This window comes from Ornithodoros turicata, chromosome 4, assembly GCF_037126465.1.
Source record: "Ornithodoros turicata isolate Travis chromosome 4, ASM3712646v1, whole genome shotgun sequence".
NCBI lineage: Eukaryota > Metazoa > Arthropoda > Arachnida > Ixodida > Argasidae > Ornithodoros > Ornithodoros turicata.
In genome coordinates this window covers 30952319-30976489 of record NC_088204.1, presented here as the reverse complement: position 1 = coordinate 30976489, position 24171 = coordinate 30952319, and the positions used below count along the sequence as shown (strand labels likewise).

Sequence of the window (24171 nt, the reverse complement as noted above, 5' to 3'; positions counted from 1 at the left end):
GAGGTAATTTGTCTCATTTTCTAGCAGCACTCCCAGGTAGGTGTATGGCGAGGTGTATGCGACTTCATTTCGTTGGAGGAAGAAGGGGGGGGAGCCTGGAACTGTCTCCGAATTTCATTATATTTGTTTTTTCTTGACTAAAGCGCATGCCTTCAGCCTCAGCGACACGTGTGCAAATGTCGAGACTTGCTTGTAGGTTCGCTGGTTCATCCGCAATCAAGACGATATCGTCTGCGAAGGCGAGGCAAGACATCACCGTTTCTTCGATGTCCCCATTGATCTTTTGCGTTTTAAAAGTGATTCCTTTCTTCCCATTTTCTAGTTGTAAGAGTAGGTCGTTAATAAAAATGTTAGATAGGGCTGGGGAAAGTGGGCACCCTTGCCTTAGGCCAATCTTCTGTTGGACCTTATGGGACTTATGCGAGTCGATTGTGTATATGCTAGAAATTCCGTTATATAAATTTAGGATAAGTCTTGCCAGTTCTTTCGATACGTTGACTGATGACATCTTCTGTCCCATGAGGTCGTGTGGTACTGCGTCGTAGGCCTTCTCCAGGTCAAGGAATGCCAGGTACAGGTCCTTGTGACGTGCTTGATATGTCTCGATGATCTGCGTGATGACGAATATGTTGTCACTTCCTCTTCGGTTCTTTCTGAAGCCGTTTTGGGCCTCAGAGAGCTTCGGCTCGCATTCCTTCTGTAGTCTGCTCGAGAGAATTGAAGCGAACAGCTTGTAGACGTTGCTTTGAATGGCAATGGGGCGGTATGAATTGAGGTCGTCTTTGGGTTTGTTTTTCCCCTTGTGGATGAGTTTCACGTCAGCTTCTTTCCAGGTCGGGGGTATCTTCCCGTTGCAGATCAATCAATCACTTTATTTTCCATCATGTGATGAAAGGAGGACCGAGAAAAAGCTGTAATATACAACTTGACGAGCCCGGGCCCCCGTTTTACACTACCTGCGACAACATCACATTTACAGAGTTCAAGACTACAGTGATAAGTGCATTCACTCATGCAATATTAGGACCAAAAATTTCAAATGAGCTCAAGAAACATTAATAACATACATGTTTCGACATGGGCATCAAACATCAAGTACAGTCATTCAACGAGGCACACATAATGATACCGCGAAATTCACGGATTGACGTATTAGACAGAGAAACTGCTTTAGAATTCAGCTTATTTAATAATTTAGGTAGTAGGAAATTTATGGATTGTTTTCCATAATTTGTTCTTACTCGTGGGACTTTCCAGGGATCAGAATGACGTGTGTAATATGAGAATTCTCTTAATTCCAGGTGAGCATTACATTTCACTTTATGCAAATTTTTATATAAACAGCCGAGTTTAAAATCGTACAAGTTGTGGACCCTTACGATATTATATTCCTCGAAAAGATGTACAGTGGAGTCTCTGTATCCGACATTTGCAATCAGACGTACCATCTTTTTTTGAAGTATGAATAGTCTACTCATATTTTCTTGTGTTGTCGTTCCCCATACCAAGAAACAATAGTTTATATAAGACGAGAAAAGTGAATTATAAAGTAATAATTTTATACGGAATGGAAATATGTATACATACCTGCCTATCAGACCAGCAACTTTGGACAGCTTCCTCTCAATGTATTGCATATGTAAGTCCCACGTTAATTTATGGCTAAAAATGACACCCAGTGACTTTACTGACTCCACTATGTCAATTTCTACATCGTCGTAAACCAACGCAGTAGTCACACTGATTGACTTATTTTTTGGCCTAAAAATAATAGCTTTTGTTTTTGACGGGTTAACGCGCACAAAATTTGCCTTTGACCACGTAGATAATCTAGGAAGAATTATGTTTGCCTCGCTTAGCATAGTTTCGGCATTACTTCCGCTTAAAAACATAGCAGTATCATCAGCATAAGATATTAATTTGCAATTTATACCTACATTAATTATATCATTCATATACACAATATAAAGCAGTGGACCAAGAATACTGCCCTGAGGTACTCCATAAGATATATTACGAAGCGAGGACTGAATACTGCTGTCCATAAAAACGTACTGTTTACGACTCGCTAAATACGACCTAATTAGTTTCAATGGGATCCCTCTAATTCCATAGCGTTCTAGTGTTTTCATCAATACCATGTGGTTTATGCAGTCAAAAGCTTTCGTAAAGTCTATGAATATGCCTAATGTTAGTAGGTTATTTTCTATGCCTTTAATGATCAATTCCTTTTGCTCTAATAACGCGGTTTCAGTTGAACAGCCGGGACGAAAACCATGTTGGAAATCATTGAGAATATTATGCTTTGCAAAAAATTCAAACAATCTCGAAAGGATAACTTTTTCCAGGCACTTTGAGAATAGCGGGAGATAACTTCATTAAAGCATTTGCGCAATGTTTCCAAGGCTTTGGGTTTGAGGGCCTTCAAGAATTCGTTTGGAATGTCATCCGGTCCCACCGCCTTTCCCGGTGTCAGACGCTTAACGGCGTTTGTGACCTTGGCATCTGTTATCGCCATGAGAGGGTCACTACGTGTCTGTTCGGGTAGTTTAGGTCCGTCGTCGTCTTCTACTTTTTCGTCTTCACTTCTCTTTCGCCTTGCTAGCAGGCTCTGTTGTTGTTCTTTGTAGTACAGTGTCACTGTCACAGTACACTGTCATGTATTCCGTGATCTGGTCTGGTGTCGTAAAGCTCCTGTTATTCTCATCTCTCAACTTCGTGAGTACGTCCGGGTCGTCTTGCCTGTCAATGCCGGCTATAGGTACTTCCAGAGTGCCGCTCCCGTTCTTTTCCCACTTTCGGTTTTCGTTGTCTCTACATAATTGTGGAAACTCTGGATCTTTTCCGACACCATCGTTCTTACTTTTAATTTCTGTTTTTATATGCTTCTTCAGCCTCCGCGTGGTTTGTGTTTGTCTTCAATGCGTGCCTTCGTGTCCGGTTGAGTTCCCGTCGGACCTTGATCTCCGCCTTCACTTCTTTGTCAAACCAAGGTTGATTTCTTCTCTTCCTCCTCTTCCCGGTCTTTGCCGATGTCCTCTCAATGGTCCACTTCGCCGCGCCCTCGATTAGTTTCATGAGGTTGTCGTAGTTACTATCAGTCACGTCCGAGAGGTCCTGTTCCAATGTGTCGGCGAAATTCTGGAGGGCATCTTGATTTTTTGTCTTCCATTTTTGTTGTTTCACGCTATGCTACTTTGTAATGGGTGTCTTGGGCGTTGAGGTTGAACGATTTTTTGCGGATATCGTTGTCTTGAGCTGATTATGATCACTCCCACAGTCGAAAACGCCATCCTCGTCGATCGAGAGTTTTATAGTTGTTTCAGCGGACTGGCAGGCCGGGTTGGCGAGGACGTAATCGATCGTTGAAGACTGGGCTCCTCTGGACCACGTTTTTCGTCCGCAGCAGTCTGGTTCCAGGTTTAGTATCGCCAACTGGAATTTCTCTGCCAGAATTCTCAGTTCTGACGCCGATTCATGGCCATCCAGTTCGATCATGTGGCAATTGAAGTCACCCATCAGTATTAAGGGGTTGCTTGGTAGATTAAGCTCGAAGTCAGCGATGTCTTGTTCGAGGCAACCGTATATGGGTTTATCCACGTATTGGCGCCGTTTCCTGTAACCATGTATGTTACGCCCAGGATGAAAGTTTCCCCGTCGGTCGTCTCGAATATCGCCCACATATGTTCTAGGCATGACTTGGACCTTACAGCCCTCACTTGCGGGTGTCTATACATAAAACCTACGTCACCTCCCTTCTTTTCTCCAGTATTTCTGTTGTTTCCGATTCACCGCCATTCATCCCCTAGGAGTGGAGTATGTTGATTTCACAGGTGGGTTTCTGTTAAGGCGTACACGAGGATGTTTTGGTGGATTGCGTTTGTTTGCAGTTCTTCCCATTTTGTTCTCGATCCACCTTGGATGTTGAGAGTGGCTAGGTTTATCTCCTTATAGTTTACGTGTTTCTTTTGGTTTCGGCCGGTTGTTCTTCCGCGGCATCTGTGTTTTCTTGGTTTCTTCCCTGTCTGGGTTGCTTCTGTTTCCAGAGGTGGGTGTGCCACTAAACAGGGGTTGGATACGGTAGCTGGGGGAACGGTGGGGGTCTTAAACTCTGGTCCCTGTACTCGTTCCATGCGATTGTTCCTCCTTCGGTTTGGTGTGGCTGTGTAGTCATTCGTTGTTGGTTGTTCCTGCTCCACTGCTGGTTTGCCTGAGGTGGCTGATCCGTGTATTCGGGTGTTAGGTGGTTGATGGGGGGCCACGCAGACTTGTACAAAACACTGGGCAAAAGTATTTAAAATAAGATACTAAATACTCTACGGAAAAAGTATTTAAAATAGAGTACAAAATACTCAAAACTGAAAGTAATTTGAGTAGAGTACCAAATAATCTAAGAAGTATTTAAGATACTATTTAAAGTACTGTAGTATTAGCAATAAGTGAAACGCGTATTCTGAACATGGCCTTACAAATGAAAGGAATAAACTTCATCAGCCATGCATATCTTTCATTTGCAACGTCTTGGTGTCAAGTAATGTTTGGTGAACTTTGGTGAACCCAAGTAAAGTTTGTTGATATGTCCTGACCCAAAACTTCGTAATCCCTCCTGTATGTCGGTTCGGGTCTTTCAACCTCTGGCATGTGTTTGTTGCTTTGATGACCAAATAAATAAATGCCGGGATTATCTTGTACCTAATCCCCTGGTGATTCACTGACACCCATTCAATTTCAATTCAATTGACACCCATAATTCCATCCCAAAGCTTTGTATTTAGTAATTTTAATTCAATAAACAATTCAATTCAATAAACAATAATTCACATTGCAATATGAATAGGAACGGTTTTCTGACGAAGCTGGCTATTGAGAAGCAAGGCCAGGCTTGGGACCAGCCCATTATACAAGAAGATAAATGACAGATTTGCGAAGTCTCGAAAAAAGAAAAACAAAGAAAAAGGGGGTTAAATTCCAGTGAGCTGAAAATCTCGGCACGGCGGGAACCGTGCTGGATATGGCTTGACAAGGAAGGAATGTATTTTGAGCATTGAGTAGCAAATACCGAAAAACCTATTTTAAATACATTAAAAATACTTGTCGCAAAAAGTATTGAGTAGAGTACCAAAATACCGGAAAAAGTATTTAAAATACTGCATTTTGAGTACGTACTCAAGATACGTACAAGTCTGGCCACTGGTCCCTTTGCGGCCAGAGGTGTGGGGGATTTCCATTTGTTGCGCTTCCTGGGCGTAGGCGTGGTATTCCTGGTCTTGAGGGATGGGTAGCTTCTCCGGTGGTGTTAGCCTCGGCTGCTCCCTTGCATACGGGTCTTGGTCGTGGGGATAGGACGGATGTGGACGTTGGAGGTAACCGTGGGTGTAGGCGGTGCCTATCAGGTGTGACGGGGACCACTGGCGCTGCCTGTGCCCCCACCCGTATTGTCGTGTTCTTGGGCCGCGTGTTTTCGTCATCCATGGTCTTCGCCTGTATGTTCGTCGCCGCTGTGGTTGATTCATCGAGGGTGGATGCTGTTCCTGATGGAGTGTGGGTGGATCCCTGTGTCGGTATCCGTTTCTTTCGCTTTTGTATTGTGGACGCAGCGGAGGGGGGACCCTCTTCCCCTTCTTTAAAAAAGCCGTTGCTCGCTTTGCAAGTCTTGCGGCGAAAACTCTACTCGCCAGAGCTGTGTAGTGCTCCTGCGGGTTTACAAATTCGTAGGGTATGTTTCTCAGGTCGATAAACTCAAAGCTGGCTGCGTCACACATGGCTTCTAGACTGTCATTGCATGCTTGGATCTCCCCCAAGATGTCTGATCCCAGATGTTGTACTTCTGGGAGTGTATAGATTTGGAGTGCCGCGTTCGGGTACGTTGAGGCGAGAGTCTTGAGTTCGTATTGGATGAAACTCCAGTCACACATGTTCAGGACGTCGTTAAGCCCTGCGTGTACGATGAACGATGTGTTTTCGCCTTGCTCCTGGATGTTCTCCTTGCCTATTACATCTTTTACTTCCTTTATGCCTTTTCCTGGGAGAGCTAGAGTGGGTTAGACAGGATCCGCTTGGGATATCACATGAGGAACACTAAACACCAAAGGAAAGGCAATCCAATCCAATACATGTCTTCGTATCATTTGAACCATTTCAAAGTTGCGTCGGTTGGATAGAGCAATACAATGGAACTACTGAAACTGCCCAGCATTATATTCCAAGTTCACCGTGCTTCAGGCGCATATAGGAGGTGAAACTCAATGTCTCGCCTCTCCACGAAACCGCCATCGCCGCTGATATCACCCGATTGCAAGTTGCAACAGAACAGGCGTTCCACGGTGCTCGCTCGGATGGCTCAGATGGAGAACAAAGGAGAATGTGATTTCTGCGTCGTGAGCTGCTTCTGCTAATTTCAGTCTCGATTCTGTTGGCCTCGCTTCTTGGAAGGGTAAGCCAGTGGACCAACTAACAGTTCGAACATGACTAATATGTGACTGAACTTTTCCTTGAACATTTCAGATTTGGCTTTGTTCATGCCGCACTTCCAATATTGGATCTCGAAATGTCCCGAGATTCATATCGTACCTGATCATCTTAAGAAACGCGGACTGCAGCTTGTCATATTGTCTGTCCATTGTGCGATACCTTGTGACATTGAAACACGTGTATACGTGTGAAACACTTCCCGACAGTGTGCGCGAGATATGTTTTCCATTATTGGTGTCAACCTGGATATGCAACTTTCAAGGTATGTATTTTCGTAATAAAATAGTGTGTTGCTCAATACCTCATTGTGTATGTGTGTTTTATGCACGTCGCGAATGTGTGAGACTGTTTCAGTTTGGACTTCGCTGGCGGCATGATTCCCGTGTCCATGTCAGGTTGGAAGCTTGAAATGCGAACTGACAATGTTTGACGTTTGTCTGGTCTCGTTCGTACGTGGCGAAGGCGCATCGTACGCATGTGTACCTCATGCACGAAACGGTATGTGCGCGGTACTTCATATTTTATCACGTTAGCCGTACATCTTGAATCATAGAAATAAGAAGATAATTTACCTGATGTTCGTGTGGTACGTAACCGTTACTGCGCGTAGAGTGTAAGCTGGAAACTGAAGTGGACACACTAGCAAGTGGTTCTGCAAGTGGAGCCATTTGCAAATAGGTCCCAAAGTGGAAAAGGATATGTAAGTGGTTTCCGAAGTGGAACCACTACCAAGTGGTTTCCAAAGTGGAACGGCTTCGAAGTGGATTCTAAAGGACAATTTCCAAGTGGTTTCTCAAAGGGGTATTTGTTTCACAAACAACTTGCAAGTGGTTCCACTTGCAGATACTTTCCACCTGGGGCGGGAGATTGTCATGTTCATTGTGGGGAGATAATCGGTTTCAAGGTTACGCGGACGTTTGAGGTCTGGTAATGAGTGCAATGCGCTTTCACTCTTTCCGTATTTTTCTTCCAATCTTCTCTTGCTACTTTCCCACGCAAAGTGCCAGTCCGAAAAGCGCGTCACCATTATTGGGGGGAAAGACACGACGTTCGACATTCCGTCGCCGGGGGCGACGCGAATATGGAAATGGTCTATTGGCGAGCATTGCGGAAGGTGGTTACGTGGGGAAAATTCCAAAGCGAGCACAGCGTTTCCTTTTTTTTTTTTTCTTTTTGTAAGATATACATGGTGGACAAAGTATCCCCACATTTTGGCATGTACGGCGTTCCCCGCTTACCGCATGAACTTCTGGTGGCGCTGCATGACGCATTTCTCGGATGAAAACGGACAATGAAATCATACGAACTAAAATCTACGTAAAAGAAAAGTTATCCATGCAAACGTTGCTCTCCGCGTGCATCCCGATTTCCCTACGCCAAAGTCAATATGGCGGTCACGGCACAGTTGCGTCCAGATACCGCTAGGCAGTACCAGGCCTCGTCCTGTTTCTGCGTGAGTGGCACCCCCAGCGGTAGGGCGATGCAACTGTGCTCCAGTGTCATGTCCCACGGAGTGAAGTTCGCTTTGCTAACGATTTTATTACGCAAAGTTTTGGTTACAACGATTTTTTTCTCGGTTTGTACCGCATAAATGCACCGTCGTGCATGGGGGCTACTATAATGTGGGGCTACTTTACTTGCACGCACCCTGTTTATTCAAAATACAAAGTTGAGGCATGCAATAAAGAAAGCAAAAAGTAGTGGCTCTGCAGAACATAACAAATGATAGAGGGGATAGAATAGAAGGAAGAAGGTCTGGGCGGTATTCTATTTGTGAAGTGTTTCTAGATTGCCTCGTGATTTGTTGATACCGAACGGGTGAAGGGCGTTGAACTTGTATATGAGATAAGACTCGCTGTCACGTCTGGCACGTGTGGGTCTGAACCTGGTTTCTAGGATATATAGTTTAACGTTGTCAAAATTGTGATTATGCGTTAAATTGTTCGCCCTTATGAAAATGGGTGTTTAGTTTCTGTTTACTTTCTACAGACCAAGGTCAACATGGAAAACAAACATTCTTCAGAGTTTGTGTTGCTTTCATGTTTACATCATATGTTTACTTCTTGTTGACTTATGGCCCTCAACTTTCTGTAGACATTTGGCTACAGAATAGCTGTGGAATTTTTTGTTCTCTTTCTGTGTACTGTCAACATAATTCTGGTAACACCATCCCGCGTATGATGTGAAGACTTTTTGTAGACTTCCTGTGACTCCACTCTCTTAGAAATGAACTTCACCGCATAGCACACTCCTGGCCAATCATCATCTCGAATATCGTTATCTGCCTGAAAACGGGAGGTGTACGCCATTTTTGTGACAATTATGAACAGCGTAAGTATCACAAAAAAGCCGTGCGCCTACCGTTTTGAACAAATCAGGTCACATAGCGATATCAGTAGAGTTGATGGTCGGCTAGGAGCATGCTATGCGGTGAAGTTCATTTTTAAGAATGCATATGTTCACTTACTCGCAACACGCATAAAATACACGAAATGAAGTACTGCAAAATTATATATGTATCTACTTTATTCCGAAAATGCATACCTTGAAAGTGGTATCCAGTGTCAACACAATCATACAAAACATCCGCGCACACAGTAGTTACGTATTTCACACGTACACATCCTTCGTGCCACATAGTGTCGCGTCGCACAATTGACAGTCAATGATCTGCTGTTCTTCTGGCGACCCACGGTGAAACAGCTAGAATTTCGGCGCCAGCGACGTCTCTGAAGCGCTGGAGAGATATGTGTCTGAAATAGGGCGTGCAATCGCAAATTAGTAACGTTCAAACACAAGTGAGTAAAACTGAGTAATACGGTCATAGCAACAACAAAGTTGGTTCACCCAGCTTAGTGTTCAACAAAGTAGAGCCTGCAAGAAGGAAAATGAAATTAGGAGAATCAACACCAGCCACGAAGTGTACACTTACCTGACGGGACGCAACACTGCAGCCGCTGCTCCGAACAAACAACAATAAGAACCTACAGCACAACAGTCATGGTGTGAATACATGCGAAGCTTAATCACACACTCCGATCACACAGCTTACCTATTACGACGCAAAATCATATCCTCCTTCCTTCTTTCATGGCCTCCAACAACGAGAATGAAATTAGCAGAAGCAACACCGGCCACGAACTGATACTTGTACACTTACCTGACGGGACGCAACACTGCAGCCGCTGCTCCAAACAAACAACAAAAGCCAACAGTCATGGTGTGAATACAAGTGAAGCTTAATCACACACTTCGATCACACAGCTTACCCCATACGACGCAAAATCACGGCCTCCTTTGTTCACAAATGGACGAGCGAGCGCGGAGACCGTTCAAACGTCTTGCAACAGTTCCAACGACATTCCGATGATGCTAATGGCGATGACTCCTTCGTAACGAGGCGAGGGGCGAGGGTGAAGCACGGCGGCGCAGAGTCAAAATGTGGAGCAAACTTGTCGCATGCGCATGATCCTCATGTGGTCGTATAAGTTGGAAATATATTGCATAATAAACTGAAATATAAATAATACGAGGAAGAGCCTTCCCAAAGCCAACGAAAATGTATTTAGAGCTTTAGTGTGCAGCTAAAATGTGGCAAAGTGTCATTTAAGCTACATTTGATCATAAGTTCAGATTCAAATACCGCTTTGTTTAGTGGAAAGACGGTAACACTGATCTGTCTACCTCCCGGGTGTTTTTTTTTTTTTTTGAACTCACCCTGAAATTGCTAATATTACCCATACAGCCTGTCTCCCAATGAATAGATTCACAAATATGCCTCTATACATATATACCGCCACCCCCCACCCCGTTAGGAAATGCTCGGTACCCCCAGAGGTCGACCTCTGGGACATTACTGGCCGATAATGCAGTCATTAATAATACAAAATACATCTATAAAATAAAACGGTCGAAATAAATACTCATTACACAGGTGCACAGAAAGTCCACAAAGCGTCAACAACGACACCTATGTACATTGTCCACACAAGGTACACATAAGGTATTTCAAAACACTGTCAACATGATGTCAACAGCAATTCCTGTTGACTTGATCAACAAGAAGTCGAAGTCAACACACTGTCAAGACAGGAAACAAGAAGTCCACAAGAAGTCTGCAGAAAGACAAAATGCATTTTCATAAGGGCGGCGACTGCTTTGGGGAGTTTATTGCACGTGTCGGTTCTGCGTCCGGTAAGGCGGTTGTTCATTTGTTGGCCGGTTTCACCAGTGTATTGCATAGAGCAGACGCCGCATTCAATGCAGTATATGTATAGGGTTCTTCATTTTCGGGTTAAACCCGATTTTTTACGATAGTTCCCCCGAAACAAGTTTTAAGAATTCGGGTAAAACCTGATATCTACCTAAAATACTTGCGGTCCTTCAACTTGTCGTTCTCAGTAAACTGTCCGAAAAGTGAATCATAATATTAGCAAAGAGAGCTATTTGTGACAACCTATTTGTCCTCCTTTTATGATCCCCTCCTGTAGGAGTCGACCTTTTGTGGAGCTCGGGCAAGTGTTTGAGCACCGCGGTGATTCAGTGCCCCAGTTCCGATCCGAAATATAAAGATGATTGTTTCTCGTCAAAGTGTCACAGCAGTGGCTTGTTTCATATGACTTTCATTTCACCAGAAAATTCCCCGCTGACATATTTAACAGAGATCATAGCGCCCGATTTGTCCCCGAATTCTCGTGTATAAATAGCACCCGAATTTTCCCTCCCGAATTGGAAAATCATAAAACCCGAAGACGAAGAACCCTAATGTATATGACATTGGAGCTTGTGCATGTGAATGCGTGGTTAACGGAGTGAGTGTAATTGATGCAGTTGGCGTGTTGAAAGTGCTTGCATGTTTTTCAGCGCGGGAAGTTGCAGGGGCGTGTTCCACTGTACTGGTTGTTCGTTTTGCTGATTTTGGCGTTGACCAAGGAGTCTGCTAGGTTTTTTTGCGTGTCGGTATGGGTCACCTGTATTGGATGGGTGAATATATTCCTAGGTCTGTCATTCCTTTGGAGGAGGGGCTCGTGTTTCCGTAGAACGGCTTTGATGTTTGGAAGTGCGTTGGAATATCTTGTGATGGAGCTTATTTCGTACGTGCCAGGATCTTTTCGGTGTTCCAGAACCTCGTTTCGATCGAGTGTGAGTGCTTTGCGACGGAATTCGGCTAGGAGGGAGTCTAGGTAGTCCCTTTGGGAATGTGTGCTGCAGAGTTCGTCAAGCTTCTCGGCGTAATCTGTGTCGTTTTAACAAATTCTGCGCCGTCTTACACTCTCCCTATTAAGAATTCCAACCTTACAGTGGCGCGTGTGGGGACTCTTAAAGTGAAGGTATTGTTGTTTGTCAGTTGGCTTTTTGTACAGGGTTGTGGTAAGGTTGTCGTTGTCTAGTGATATTCTGGTGTCGACAATGTTGACTGAGTGAGTTGAGTGTTGTGATGTGAACTTCATCAGAGTGTTATGCGCGGTGTTTAGTAGACCTACGAACTCTTGAACTTCATGTTCCCCGTATTCCCATTATAAGTATATCATCGATGTATCGAAGGTACATAATGGGTTTTAAAGCGAAAGTGCTAAGAACTTTGTTTTCTAGGAACCCCATGAAAGCAAGCACGTTCAACAAGCCAACTCATTCAAAAGCACTGCGAACAATTACACCCACTCCGTTAACCACGCATTCACATGCACACGCTCCAATGCCATATACTCCACTGAATGCGGCGATTGCTCTATGCAATACATTAGTGAACAACCCCCCTTGTTATTTTACCAACCACAACCACCACCACATTAGTGAAACCGGCCAACAAATTAACAACCGCCTTACCGGACTCAGAACCGACACGTTCAACAGACTCCCCAAAGCAGTCGCCGAACACTTTAACGTTCCTGGTCACAACTTTGACAACATTCTACAAAACCGCGTTCAGATCCACAAGTGACAGACGCGACAGGGAATCCTATCCCACATTACAAGTTCAACGCCCTTCACCCGTTCAGTATCAACAAATCACAAGGCACCCTAGAAACACTTCACAAATAAAATATGCCCAGACCTTTTCCCTTCTATCCCCTTTATCATCTGTTATGTTCTGCACGGCCACTATTTTTTGCTTTCTTTACTCCGTGCCTCAACTTTGTATTACGAATCTCACACAAAAAAACAAAAAAAAGCTTTGCTCACTTTGGAATTTTCCCCACGTAACCACTAACCTCCTTATCTTTCGGAATGCTTGCCAATTCCTGCCTGTTGTCCCGTTTCGTCCCCCTGTTCGTGAACCTCCCATTTCTGTAACCGGTCCACCGACGTCCCAAATCAACCAAAAGCTCGTTTCATCCGAAAAAATGTTTGGAGGTTCTGGGCTTTCGGTTGATCTGGGTCCGCGGGTGGCAGTGACCCATATCCCCCAAATGCTCGTTTCATCCGAGCGCCCAGAACCACCACCAGCGGTAACGCGTGCGACTGGGACTGGGAGGTCCGCGGTTCGAATCCGCGGGCCGGCTGTGCCGTCTGGGGTTTTTCCTGGGTTTCCCTCAGATGTGTAATAGGCGTATGCCGGCACCTGCCTGCCGGTTCCCCTGAAGTCGGCCCATGGACGCAGCTATCCTCCCCCCGAGCGGATACCGCTCGGTCTTCCACTTCACCCTTTCCTCTCCTCCTCTCCACCACCTTTCCCCTCCCGAGAAACATGCCGCCTAATCAGGCAGGCAGACCCCTCGGGTTCCTCCCAACGACACTCCTCCTCCTCCTCCTCCTCCCCCAGAACCACCGAAAGTTGGATACTTGAAAGGACATGCTTCACCCGTTTGTCAGGGAAAGGAGGAAGGGTGAGCGGCAACTGCAACTTCCTGCAACTGACTCAGAAATGAAGTTTGCCAAGGAAAGTTATTGTTGATGTCGATCGCGTTCAAGAAGTGATCAGATCCGAATAGAGAGATATATATTCTATATGAGTGACTGGAGTCTAGGCACTGTGTAGGTCATGACAGTGTAAAACGAATTGTAACAAAGCGCCCACCGCACAGGTCCCGAAAGAGGTTACAAAAAGGGCCTCCTCCTTCACTTTTCTGTAATGCATTCTGTTAATACAGTTCAGACGTCCAGAAAACACTATATTAACCGTCTGAAACAACCCCTAGAAAAAGCTTGCGAGCAGTATGAATGCATGAAACCAACATATCGTCTGACCTGTCAATCTCATCAGAAGGCGCTTGAGGTTTGTGTGTTTTCCGCCATTGCGCTATGCATGTTCGACGGAAGGAGCTTCCGAAGATAGTGCTTCTCCCGTAAGCAACGTGCATACGAATAGAATTCATTTTCTAAATATTTCTCTGCTGAGATCACCTCTTGAACGCGATCTCATTTGTACACACCGAGTCTCGTGTCATTTCTACCCACCCAAGCTCAGGCTTTCTTTAATATAGATTCCGTGCATCATCTCTCATTTTTATATCAATCATATCTGTTATATCTCGCGGAGATCCAGATGCTGGATCTCTAAGGAGAATTATTAAGCACGGGAACAAAAGAAGCTGTAGAAGTCAGCGGACCGCATACATCACGTTACAGAACATTTCGAGCACCGGATGAGCAGCACCCAGGGACCGTGCCGGCTAGGGTCACCTGACCCTCTCTGGTGCAGGAAATACAGCTCGAGGCAGACTTAACTGGAACGCGACTTCGACCGCCGAATCGGGAAGGAGCCACCCTATAGCGTCGCTTAGGAGAAATACAGGGAAATAATGTTTCGACTGTCCTACTTATGTCGAATTCTGGTGGTCATTTTAGGGCAACACGGCCTAGCGCTCGGAAATTGCTAGGTCGGTTCCCGAGCTGGATCACGTGACAGTTGCTACCCGAACGTGAGTGCCAGGGATCTAGCGGTTTTAGGATCAGGATCAAGCTCGCTTCATCCCTTTTGAATCAGGGCAGAGTTCGTACACTTGGATCAAGCTTGGGGCATCGCGGTCGCCCGTCTTCGGGTTCCGTCTTCTGCTAAATTGCGTGAACTTCGACGTACGGGCCAATGAGGGCACTCGTCACCGTTGCAGTGCGAATTTGACGACACCGGATATAGTTGGTCAACCCGCTGCTCGATAGTTTCGAGATCGCGCGAAAAAAGTGCTAGCTGGCAAATTCTGTGCGCTCGGAAAGCGCCACGCGAACATGCGAGATTGCTTTGTTTCGACCAAGCGAACATGACTGTTCGGGATCTGGAAAAAAAGTTGCCACGAAATGACCACCCGAATTCGCCATTATGCTGCGAGGGTGTCCGCCTTGGCAAGGGTTGTGGACTCGGCATTACCACCAACTGTGGTTATCATCGCGACGTTTGTTTGGGTTTGAGGCGATTATGTAAAGGTGTATGCTGACCGATATCACTTGGATGCGATGCTGTTATCTCATTAACACACAAAGGTGGACACCAAATCCAATAAATTTGCCACTAGACTCCGTGCATCCTCATTTGTTTCATCACAAATTTGAAAGTGCCCCATTGAGCGAACGCGACCACCTTCGCGTGTATCAGTGAGATAAAGTCATCGCATCCGTGCGATTCAGCCGACATACACCTTCACATAATCTCCGCAAACATAAACAAATATCGCGATGATAACCACAGCTGAGGGTAATGCTGAGACAACAGCTCATGGCAAGGCGGACGCTCCAGCAGCAACAGTGGGGCAGTCGAAACACTGTTTTTCCTTTATTTCTCGTAAGAGCCGCTAGGGTTGCTCTCTCCCCGACTTTAGCTCCGCCTCCGCAAGTGGCGTTCCAGTTAACTCTGCTTCGAGCTGTACATTGGATTCCTGCACACTTAGGAACCGCTCACCCTTCCTCCTTTCCCTGTTAAACGGGGGAAGCGTGTCCTTTCAAGTATCCCGCTTTCGGTGGTTCTGGGCGCTCGAATGAAAAGAGCATTCGTGGGATATGGGTCACCGCCACCCGCGTGCCCAGATCAACCGAAAGCCCAGAAGCTCCGGATATTTTTTCGGAGGAAATGAGCTTTTGGTTGATTTGGGGACGTCGGTGGAAATGGGCGTTTGAAGGATACGAGCTGCTATCCGTAAAAGCCTGTACGGACCCTTTCTTCCCTCCAGGCTGTTGACAGTCTCTGTTCGAAATATCAGCGCTCTCGTCCTGAGGCAACTCCCTTCGTTCTCCCTATAAATGACTCTGCACGCTGCTGACATCATCCGGCATCCAGCAAGGGAGAAAGAATGCGGACTTCGAAGAAGACGACAATGAAGGTTCTGTGGGGGGAGGGGGAAGCCACCGATCCCATGTACTGGGAGGAGTGTGAACGCGGAAACCTGTAACGCGAGAACCGCTAGAGAGACGCGGTAAATTTTGCCACGTGTTCCGCGTCCATAACAATATGATCTCCAAATATGAACCTTTTCGGTGCGAGCTTCTTTTCAAGAACGGGCCCCGAAGTTCGAAAAAGGATTTTACTAACGCGCATCTCCACCTACAGCATCCAAACCACAGATCGTCGTGATTCGAGTGGTCTGAGCTGTTCCAGACCCGTTGGGACGTAAATTTTCGTCTTGATCCAACACGCCAAGCGTTACAGGACCTTGAATGTGTCGGAAGCACCAACGGAAGCCTAGAATTTTCGAGTGTCTCGAACCGTCAGGATTTCTCACAAGCCGCGAGTGTGCACGCGAAGGGGAAGGAAATGGGAATTCCTCACAGCAAACCGCGTACGATATGACCGCTGCAGGCCGAGATACTAGACACGGAAACCCATCGAGTGACACTGCGATGTTGCTCGATGGGGCGCTAAAAAAACGTCGGTATCAACCGTCACCTCAAGTGACATGTGCACTCCTCAGTTGAAATCTCTCTGCATATCTGATGTAAATAGTATTCAAGTACTGTCATATGCCAAATGTGTGCCTGTCAAGAAATGCACGCATGATTGTATGTTTGATGTTTGGTCGACTAATAATGAACTCGTATACATCTTTCAAAACTGAATGGAGCATCAGTTTTCAAGCATTAACAATTTTATATTGATTTCCAGAGTGCTCATATGTACTGCTACACGTTTTTTCTTGTCTCGGGTTTTCAGGGACCCACAACTGGTCGACATAGGACAACTCCTATGTGGCCAGTACAGGACCGTACATGACCTACATACAGGACCACACGTAACTTCTACAATCTTCATAGACGACCTTATGGCTCCTACATTGTCCTACATGACTCCTGCATGGGCTCGTGTAGGACCCCATAATCACCTAAACGGAAGTTGTATAGGTTCCTGCATAACCGATAAGGATTTTATAGGATCCTGTATCCTACATAATTTTATACATGGCCCATATGTATGACGTACAGTTTTTTTTTATTTATTGGGTATCACATTCCACCAGACACATAACTTTCGACCATCATCCATCAAAACATCACGATCCATCACATTCTACCAGATGCACGACAACCTTCTGTCAGGTCCCGTCAAGAAATCTTGGTGGTTATCAGCCTTCACCAGATGCGCCCAGACTTCCCACCTGCCTCCATCGAAAATTTTGATGACCCACCAGTATTCCTGATCTACCACCAGGAATTCAGGAATTCTTGATGGGCCATCAGACTGACTTTTGGTCCGGCGGCTTCTCTTCTCGTCTTCAATTCGTTTCTTATTTACTGTATTGGTGGCCATATCTTCGATCTCGTTATATCATTCTTGTTTCTGATTGATGCTGTCACTGGGGTGCCGTAGGGGATCTGGAGCACATTCTTCTAATTTGTCCACGCTACCACCCTTCCCGAACCGCACTCTCCGAGTCCCTTAGTCAGCTGGACTTTCTTCCCTTCTCTCTATCAAAAACTTTATTACAAGATGATGAATGGGGAGTTTCATCGCGGGGGCGATACTCTATTCCATTTCTGGTGGTGATGCGGGGAATGAAATAATGAGCCCCTTCACAATAAGGATCGAAGTCTTATGGTATCCAGAGAGGTGAAGAGAGTTTTGAGGGCATAGCGTTGGTGGGCTTACCCGCAGCCCAATGCGTACGCAGGTTTCAGTTATGCCACATGATCCTCACAGCAGCACTGTAAACTTTTTCACACCTTTAAAGGTGTGCGCTATGAACATTCAACCTGGTTGCGTAACATTGCATCTCCAGGATGATATTTTACAAAATTTGGAAAGCATTACTAAAGATCAAGTGTCAGTGCTAATCTTGTTTTCATTATGTCTTGGATATCGTAGGTACGAGCTAATGCATATATGCATCGCTATCGATAATCCAGCACGCGCAAGTGTCTACAATACTGTTGAACAATGTTCAGATGTTGCAAGACTGAATTTTCGGAGGACAGACAACACTCGAGTAAAGAAAATTTGTGCGAAACCGTGCTCCATTATGATGTTACCAAAATTACACCTAAAAAGGCGTGCGCCATGCACGTTGTTACACCTTTAAAGGTGTGAAAAGATTTAGGGAGAGGGAATGATTAAGTGATGCGCACAGACGCTGTAGCGACTGCTGACATGGGTCCCAGTTTACTAACGCGTAGCCTACCAGTCATGGTGTAGAAAGATAGGCAAAATTAGCCCCATGCAGCAAACATAATCAGAGTGACAACAACAACAACAATTAACTTTATTTCGAGGTGATGAATGGGAGTTTCGTCGCCAGGGGCGGTACACTACTCTTTTAATGTCCAGTTGGGTTCGTTACAGCACTCATGCTATGACAAATAACGTCTCCGTTCGAGACGCTCGAACCGACTGACTACAAGACGCCGGTAAGTGCCGGCGCAAAGTCCAGTCAGAGTTCAAAGACAGGAAACGGCGATCCTCACGTTTCTTCCGTCTCATATTGCCTTGCTTGGCTGGCAACCCAGACCAATACACAACAACTCTATATTCTTCATTGCCCATACTACCAACCACCCCCCTCGCTCTCAAAGAATAAGCATATAGACCGCGCGGTACCAGTAAATGACAAAGCTGTCATCATGTCACGCACCACGGAAGGTCTGGATATGGAACGTCTTGGAAAGTATTTTGGGCCAAATGTTTGCAATGAATCGCGGGTCGTGCACCACAGGCCGGCGAGCTGGTTTTGCGCCTGTGGGTATTGCGGGAATACCTGCGGAGGCAGTGCGGGTATACCTGCACCTTACCCGCAACCCGCGATGACACAGAAATGTGTACCCGCGAAGAACAATCGCGGGTATATCCGCACCTGCAAGTTATAGGCCCATTTCACACAACCGCTCGTCCGTATGCTTAAAAAATAGAGCAGAGGGGCAATCGAGCTTCGTAGATTCCAATGGGTCCGATTGGCCTACATGAAAAACACGGACGAGGATAACGTAATGCGAAATGGGCCTTATTAGAGGCATCCCAAGCCGTCGGCGCGTGGTGTGCAATGCGGGGAGGTACATACTGCTTCTAGCACTATGTGTCGGATATTTCCGCGTACGTTAAAAGAACATCGAAACAGCACTGCACCGAAATTATCAGCAGTCCAACCCTGCAGCCTGCGGCACTTGCAGCACGTGGCCATATATTTTAGACTGTAGATCGTGAAAAATTGGAACCAGAGAAAAGGACAGAGGAGGGACGACACGACACGTGTCGTGTCGTCCCTCCTCTGTCCCTTTCCCTGGTTCCAATTTTTCATCATGTACCAGCTGGCCAGCACCCTTGCCCTTTTGCCAAGACTGTAGATCGTCAATCTTGCTGATCCTGAACTTGAATCAGCGGGGGCGACGAACAAACACTGAGCGGCGGAGGCGGCGGCTCTGTTTGTTAGGCGGGAGGCGCTAGATCCTGAGGGGTATCATTCGTTGTGTTCGTACGCCTCGGCGGCGGTGGCTATGAATGTAGTGCCCTGGTCAGCGCATGAAGACATCAATTGTTCTCAGTAGTGATGGGCGATAGTCGTCCAAAGGCTATCGATTGTACTATCGATAGTTGAGCCGACCACTCATTTGACTATCGATATTTTTCTTGGAAACCATCGATAGTTTTAACTATCGATAGTAACTTGCAAAAGTTGGACGCTGGGCGTGCAAGCGGCGAACATGGGCACACATCGTGATCGTTTTTGTTGTGTACGTATATAACTGCCATGATTCACGGGATTCATTCACACGATTAGAATGAGGTGAAATGAACAATGTATTTTCTACCAGTCTTTGATAGAGATAAAGACAAACAGAAATGGTTTACTTGCCCTTTCCTTCTGTCGAAAAACGCGAAGACATGCCATCAGCCCTGCGCAGCCGCTATTCCGCTGAAGGTGTTCTCGGAACTGTAGGTTGCCAGTGACGTAATTTATAAGGCTCTCCAAATATGTAATTCGTGCTTCATGTAACATCAGGTCAATACAGTGCTCAGGCAATACATTAGCCCGCCACATAAAGGCGCCACAGACTATGAAAACGAAATGAAATATGTCGGGTGATATATAGATATATCGAGCGTCTTTATTGAAGTCACGGATCAGACTTATGCACATGGTGAAAAGAATTTAAAAAATCGCACAATTGGAAATGAAGATACATAAGAAGAATGTTTTTCATGCATCACACGTTCTTCCACTCTTGAAGAGACAAACCCCCCATCAGTATCAGCTTTTCAACGCGCTTTGCGTTTAGTCGATTCCGCTTCACTGTCAGTGTGTTTCCCGCGTTTGAGAATACCCTTTCTGAAGGAACTGATGTGCCCACAATACACAGGTACTTCTCCGACAACAAGTGAAGACTTGGGAAGTTGTCTCTATTTCTTTTCCAATATGCCAACGGGTCCTCCGTGCGTTCGATGACCGGGGTTTGTAGGTACTCTCTGACGGAGACGAGGAGTCCCCCGAGAGTGTCCTCCTGCGTCGTCATATTTTTGCTTACTAGGTTGTCATGGAAGGACCAGATGTCATCGGGAGTTGCAAGGTTTACTGGTAAAGGTCGCTGTGCGCGTTCACTCTCAACAGTCGGCATCTCCGCCTCTGCGTTCAATGCGCTGAGGGCCCTTGCACAAGCCAAACTGTTTTCAAAGTGTAGTCTTTTAAAGCGAGGGTCGAGCAAGGTGGCAATGGCTACGAGCCTGTTTGATTCCACATTCCCAAACCTCTTGTCGAAGCTTCTGATGAGGACGTCTTTTAGTTCCGAACAAGTGTCCGTTGTTACGACGCACCGCTCAATGGCGTTCTTCATGCACCGGAGGAGAGGAATCACCTTGCTTACCGTCACGTATGCCTCTGCCGAAATTTCTCTGGTCACAACTTCAAGGGGCTTGAGAAGCAAAACCATTTCACTGATTTCGTCAACCTTCTTTTTTGGAAGAATAGACGGTCCATTGAGGTTCATCAGTACTTGCACAATACAGTTGTGCAATTCCATGTATCGTACTATCATGTAGTACGTAGAATTCCATCTGGTACTCACTTCTTGCAGCGGTTTCAGCACATCCGAGTCCGCTACGCCGTTCTTCCTCTGTTCTGAGCGCAGCAGATCCATAGCCTTCACGCTTTGTTTGAGGAAAGTTACTATGGATTTCACTTCGTTGATTAGAGATGACGCATTCGTGCACGCATGAAGTGATTCGCTTGCCATTAAGTTCAATATATGCGCGAAGCAGTGGAGGTGCCTTCCCTTCCCAAACAAATTCTCCGCAGCTTTTACTATGTTTGCCGCTCCATCGGTGATGCAGGACACCACCTTGTCATTGGAAATGCCCCACTCACTCAGAATACTTTCAAGCACGCTCTTGATGTTATCTGCGGTGTGCGCCTCCGCCAGGCCTCTCACTGCAAGAGTCCTGCTCTCAAGCTTCCCTTCGAGAATGAAGTGGGCTGTCAGTCCAATGTACGACCTTGTATTTAGGGTGTCAGTCCAGATGTCACTTGTCAGAGTGATATATTTAGCACTATCTAACTTTGTCTTCAAATACAGCATCACGGATTGGAATTTGCTGTCAAGTAGCTTCGTGATAGTCCGTCGTGAAGGCAGGCAGTAGCGCGGGTTCAATTCCCTCACAAAGGCCTTGAATCCTTCTCCACTGACGGTGTCTAATGGCATGCAGTCTCGAACAATCATGAATAATAGAGTGTCCGTGATACGCATTGTGGCCGGACCAGTGGAAGACATAGCACAAATCTGGTTGAAATACTCACTGATGTTTGGCTGTCGTTCAGGTGCTGCTACACTGTCCTCAATATTCAATGTGGATACAGCACCGGGCGCTGGACCGGACCGAGAAGATGTAGATGCTCCAGCGTTTACACTTTCATCAATTGTCACCTCTGAAGCTTCCTGCGTCGTTGTCAGTGTTATGTAAAGGCGATGGTGAGTTCTCTTCAGGTGGTCCCACAGGTTAGATGTATTGCCAGCCGAGGAAAACTGCTTTAAGCATATTTTGCACTTCGCCGTTGTGCCACCCACTTTATCGAAATGAGTCCAAATTTCGCTTCGTTGACGTTTCTTGGAGGGAGGCATCTTACGGGTGCACCAACAAACGCACGGAAAGCTATGGTGTAACCAGGTGACTCTCGCGCGTCAAGTCAGTTCGATGCTCACTTTCACGTTTACTCTGTCACTCCCTTATTCGCAACCCGAAACTACAAAAAAAAAAAAGGAAAAGAAAGAAGAAGAAAAAAGAAGCCCAGCCTCCCAGAGACTCACTCGGTAAGCTGATTATACACGTTTGTTGCACTGCTTTCAGATTCGGCCTTTGCATACACTTGGCAACAAATAAAAAAAAAAGAAAGAAAGAAGAAAAACAAAGCCTGTTTACCCTTTCTATTGCACTGGTGTCTTTAGGTAGGAAACAACATCAGACGGAGATTGATATCAAGCTGACTCATATGATATTACTGCACGCGGGATAATGTATGGGGAAATATCTTGGGAGGTCGTGCTGCTATAACTTTTATTGATAGTGCTTTACCTATCTAAACACCTTCATCTTCTTTTTTTTAGCGTATATAATGCGAGGCTGAAGAATCAACGCCCAACTTGAAGCCAAACTTTACAGGCACTGAAAATATTGCACACACTTAATCCGTAACGAAACTCTAATTTTGGGGGACACAAACTATACAGACACAAATGCCACAGATAAAACTTTTGTCCAGGACTTTTTTCGAATAAAGTTTTAGCTGTGGTTAAGATATGTGTCGTTTATGTGACCCTTCAATCTCAGGGGTTCGTTATGGATGTTCGCCGCCACCAGCTCGCCTGTTTCCTTACCGTTCTATATAATATATCTTTCTTATAGTGGAGCTCTTAGTCTGGGAACTAGCAGAAAATTTTCCGTGTTTCGAGTATAAGAAACAAGGGCAATAAATGGGCAAAACGGAATACCGGAGCAAACAGGGCAAATATGGATTCTTGTCCTGATCATTTCAATGTTTCCTTTTATGCCCTTGTAGTCAGGTATTTGTGGCACTCTCCAGCAGTTATGTTTTTATTTTCAGCAGTGGTGACGTCTCTTAGACTTTTTCTCCACAGCCAGAAACTCGTAATTGGTAACTTTTTGAATGCGAAAAGTTGCAATCAATTATGGATAAGATTTGTGAAGGAAGCAGCGCCGAGAAGGCTCGAACTGAAGTGAAAGCCGAAAGGGGTAACAGTGGCTTGTGTGAAAATATATCACTATGTCACTCACAGATATACCCTGTGGTGACGGAGCCACGGGACAGGAAAAACATGACTTAGCAATAAAGCTTATTTGAAACTGCATGAAAAGATGTTGAATTGGATACGGTTGTCTGCGGGAGCATTATGCACGAGCGGTTTTGCAGCTTTGCCTCCCTACTATTACATGCTATCGATAGTATATTGCATGTGTGCGCGCTGACTGCAACAGCGGAGTGAGCTGGCACTTCTCGTAATTTACAACGTTGCTTTTCTGAGCAGAAAGCTTCTCTTTTCTTTAAAGGAATAGCAATTCGGCCTACGCCGAACTAACCTTTCCTCCTTTTTTTCAATAAACATATCCCCCTTTCAAAAGCGTATTTTTATTGCAGCAGAACAAATATCAACCTAAATGCGATTTACGAAAGATGAAATATCCTATTGGACGGAAACATCTCCTTGAGTCTGAGGAGCAACGAGGAGGGAAAACTACACAGGACGGACACAGGACAAGAACCAACAACGACGTCTTGTCCCGTGTCTGTCCTGTGTAGTTTTCCCTCCTCGTTGCTCCTCAGACCTACTCTACTTATGTTCAATGAAATATCCCTTGCGCTAAAGTTGACACTTGAAGCAAAATTATTTCTTTGATTTTGTCAATCCTCCTTATTATCGATAGTTCCACGACGGTCTTTCGAACTGTCGAAACTACGAAATTTGGGACTTAATGGTTCCAGACTTTTAAAAACCTCCATAATGGCCTGGAAGTGCGGTAAGCAACAACAATAGTTGATGCACGCTTGAATGGTGCCGTGGCTCAAACTATAGTTTAAAAGTGCAAACTATGCGTGTTGCATACAAACTTACACCGATGTCGAGCAAAAAAAAGTATCAATAATGTGTAGGACTAAAGCGTATCGGTCGACTTGCACTGATACGTCCCAAATTTTAAGGAATTATTTTTCTATCCTACAGTGTCAAATTCTGAGTGAAAAAATATCGACAATTTGCGAAGGAACCGCAATGGTGAATTGCATTTGTAAATTTTGCATTTTCAGGGTCTCTTTTTTAAAAACAATCCCCTTCAAACATTTTATT

The 24171-nt window shown here is 45.5% G+C and overlaps 2 protein-coding genes and 1 long non-coding RNA gene across 4 annotated transcripts; all 3 read right to left on the bottom strand.

The window, feature by feature from the left end:
* Window positions 1–2470: 2470 nt before the first annotated feature.
* On the bottom strand, window positions 2471–6423 carry LOC135392928 (uncharacterized). Its single transcript, XM_064623576.1, has 2 exons — window positions 5167–6423; window positions 2471–4280 (listed from the first exon to the last, which is right to left on the bottom strand). The coding sequence occupies exons 1-2, from the start codon at window positions 5913–5915 to the stop codon at window positions 4061–4063; spliced, it is 969 nt and encodes a 322-aa protein (XP_064479646.1). The 5' UTR covers window positions 5916–6423; the 3' UTR covers window positions 2471–4060.
* A 2511-nt stretch (window positions 6424–8934) lies between these two features.
* On the bottom strand, window positions 8935–9832 carry LOC135392927 (uncharacterized). Of its 2 annotated transcripts, XR_010422311.1 has the most exons (6): window positions 9741–9832; window positions 9632–9656; window positions 9524–9566; window positions 9404–9455; window positions 9319–9345; window positions 8935–9224 (listed from the first exon to the last, which is right to left on the bottom strand). It is a non-coding gene; the product is annotated as an uncharacterized LOC135392927 (long non-coding RNA). The 2 variants fall into 2 exon arrangements; XR_010422310.1 differs by having other exon boundaries at window positions 8935–9345.
* A 10196-nt stretch (window positions 9833–20028) lies between these two features.
* LOC135392278 (E3 SUMO-protein ligase ZBED1-like) lies at window positions 20029–21933 on the bottom strand. Its single transcript, XM_064622995.1, has one exon. The coding sequence runs from the start codon at window positions 21931–21933 to the stop codon at window positions 20029–20031; it is 1905 nt and encodes a 634-aa protein (XP_064479065.1).
* Between the last annotated feature and the right edge of the window lie 2238 nt (window positions 21934–24171).

Bases quoted from the DNA above. Each gene is read 5' to 3' on its own strand.
- LOC135392928 (XM_064623576.1), bottom strand. From the start codon at position 5,915: ATGTGTGACTGGAGTTTCATCCAATACGAACTCAAGACTCTCGCCTCA. The intron at 4,281-5,166 runs GTACGTACTCAA...ACTTTTGCCCAG, and splicing joins CAGACTTGTACGTATCTTGA to TGTTTTGTACAAGTCTGCGT.
- LOC135392278 (XM_064622995.1), bottom strand. From the start codon at position 21,933: ATGCCTCCCTCCAAGAAACGTCAACGAAGCGAAATTTGGACTCATTTC.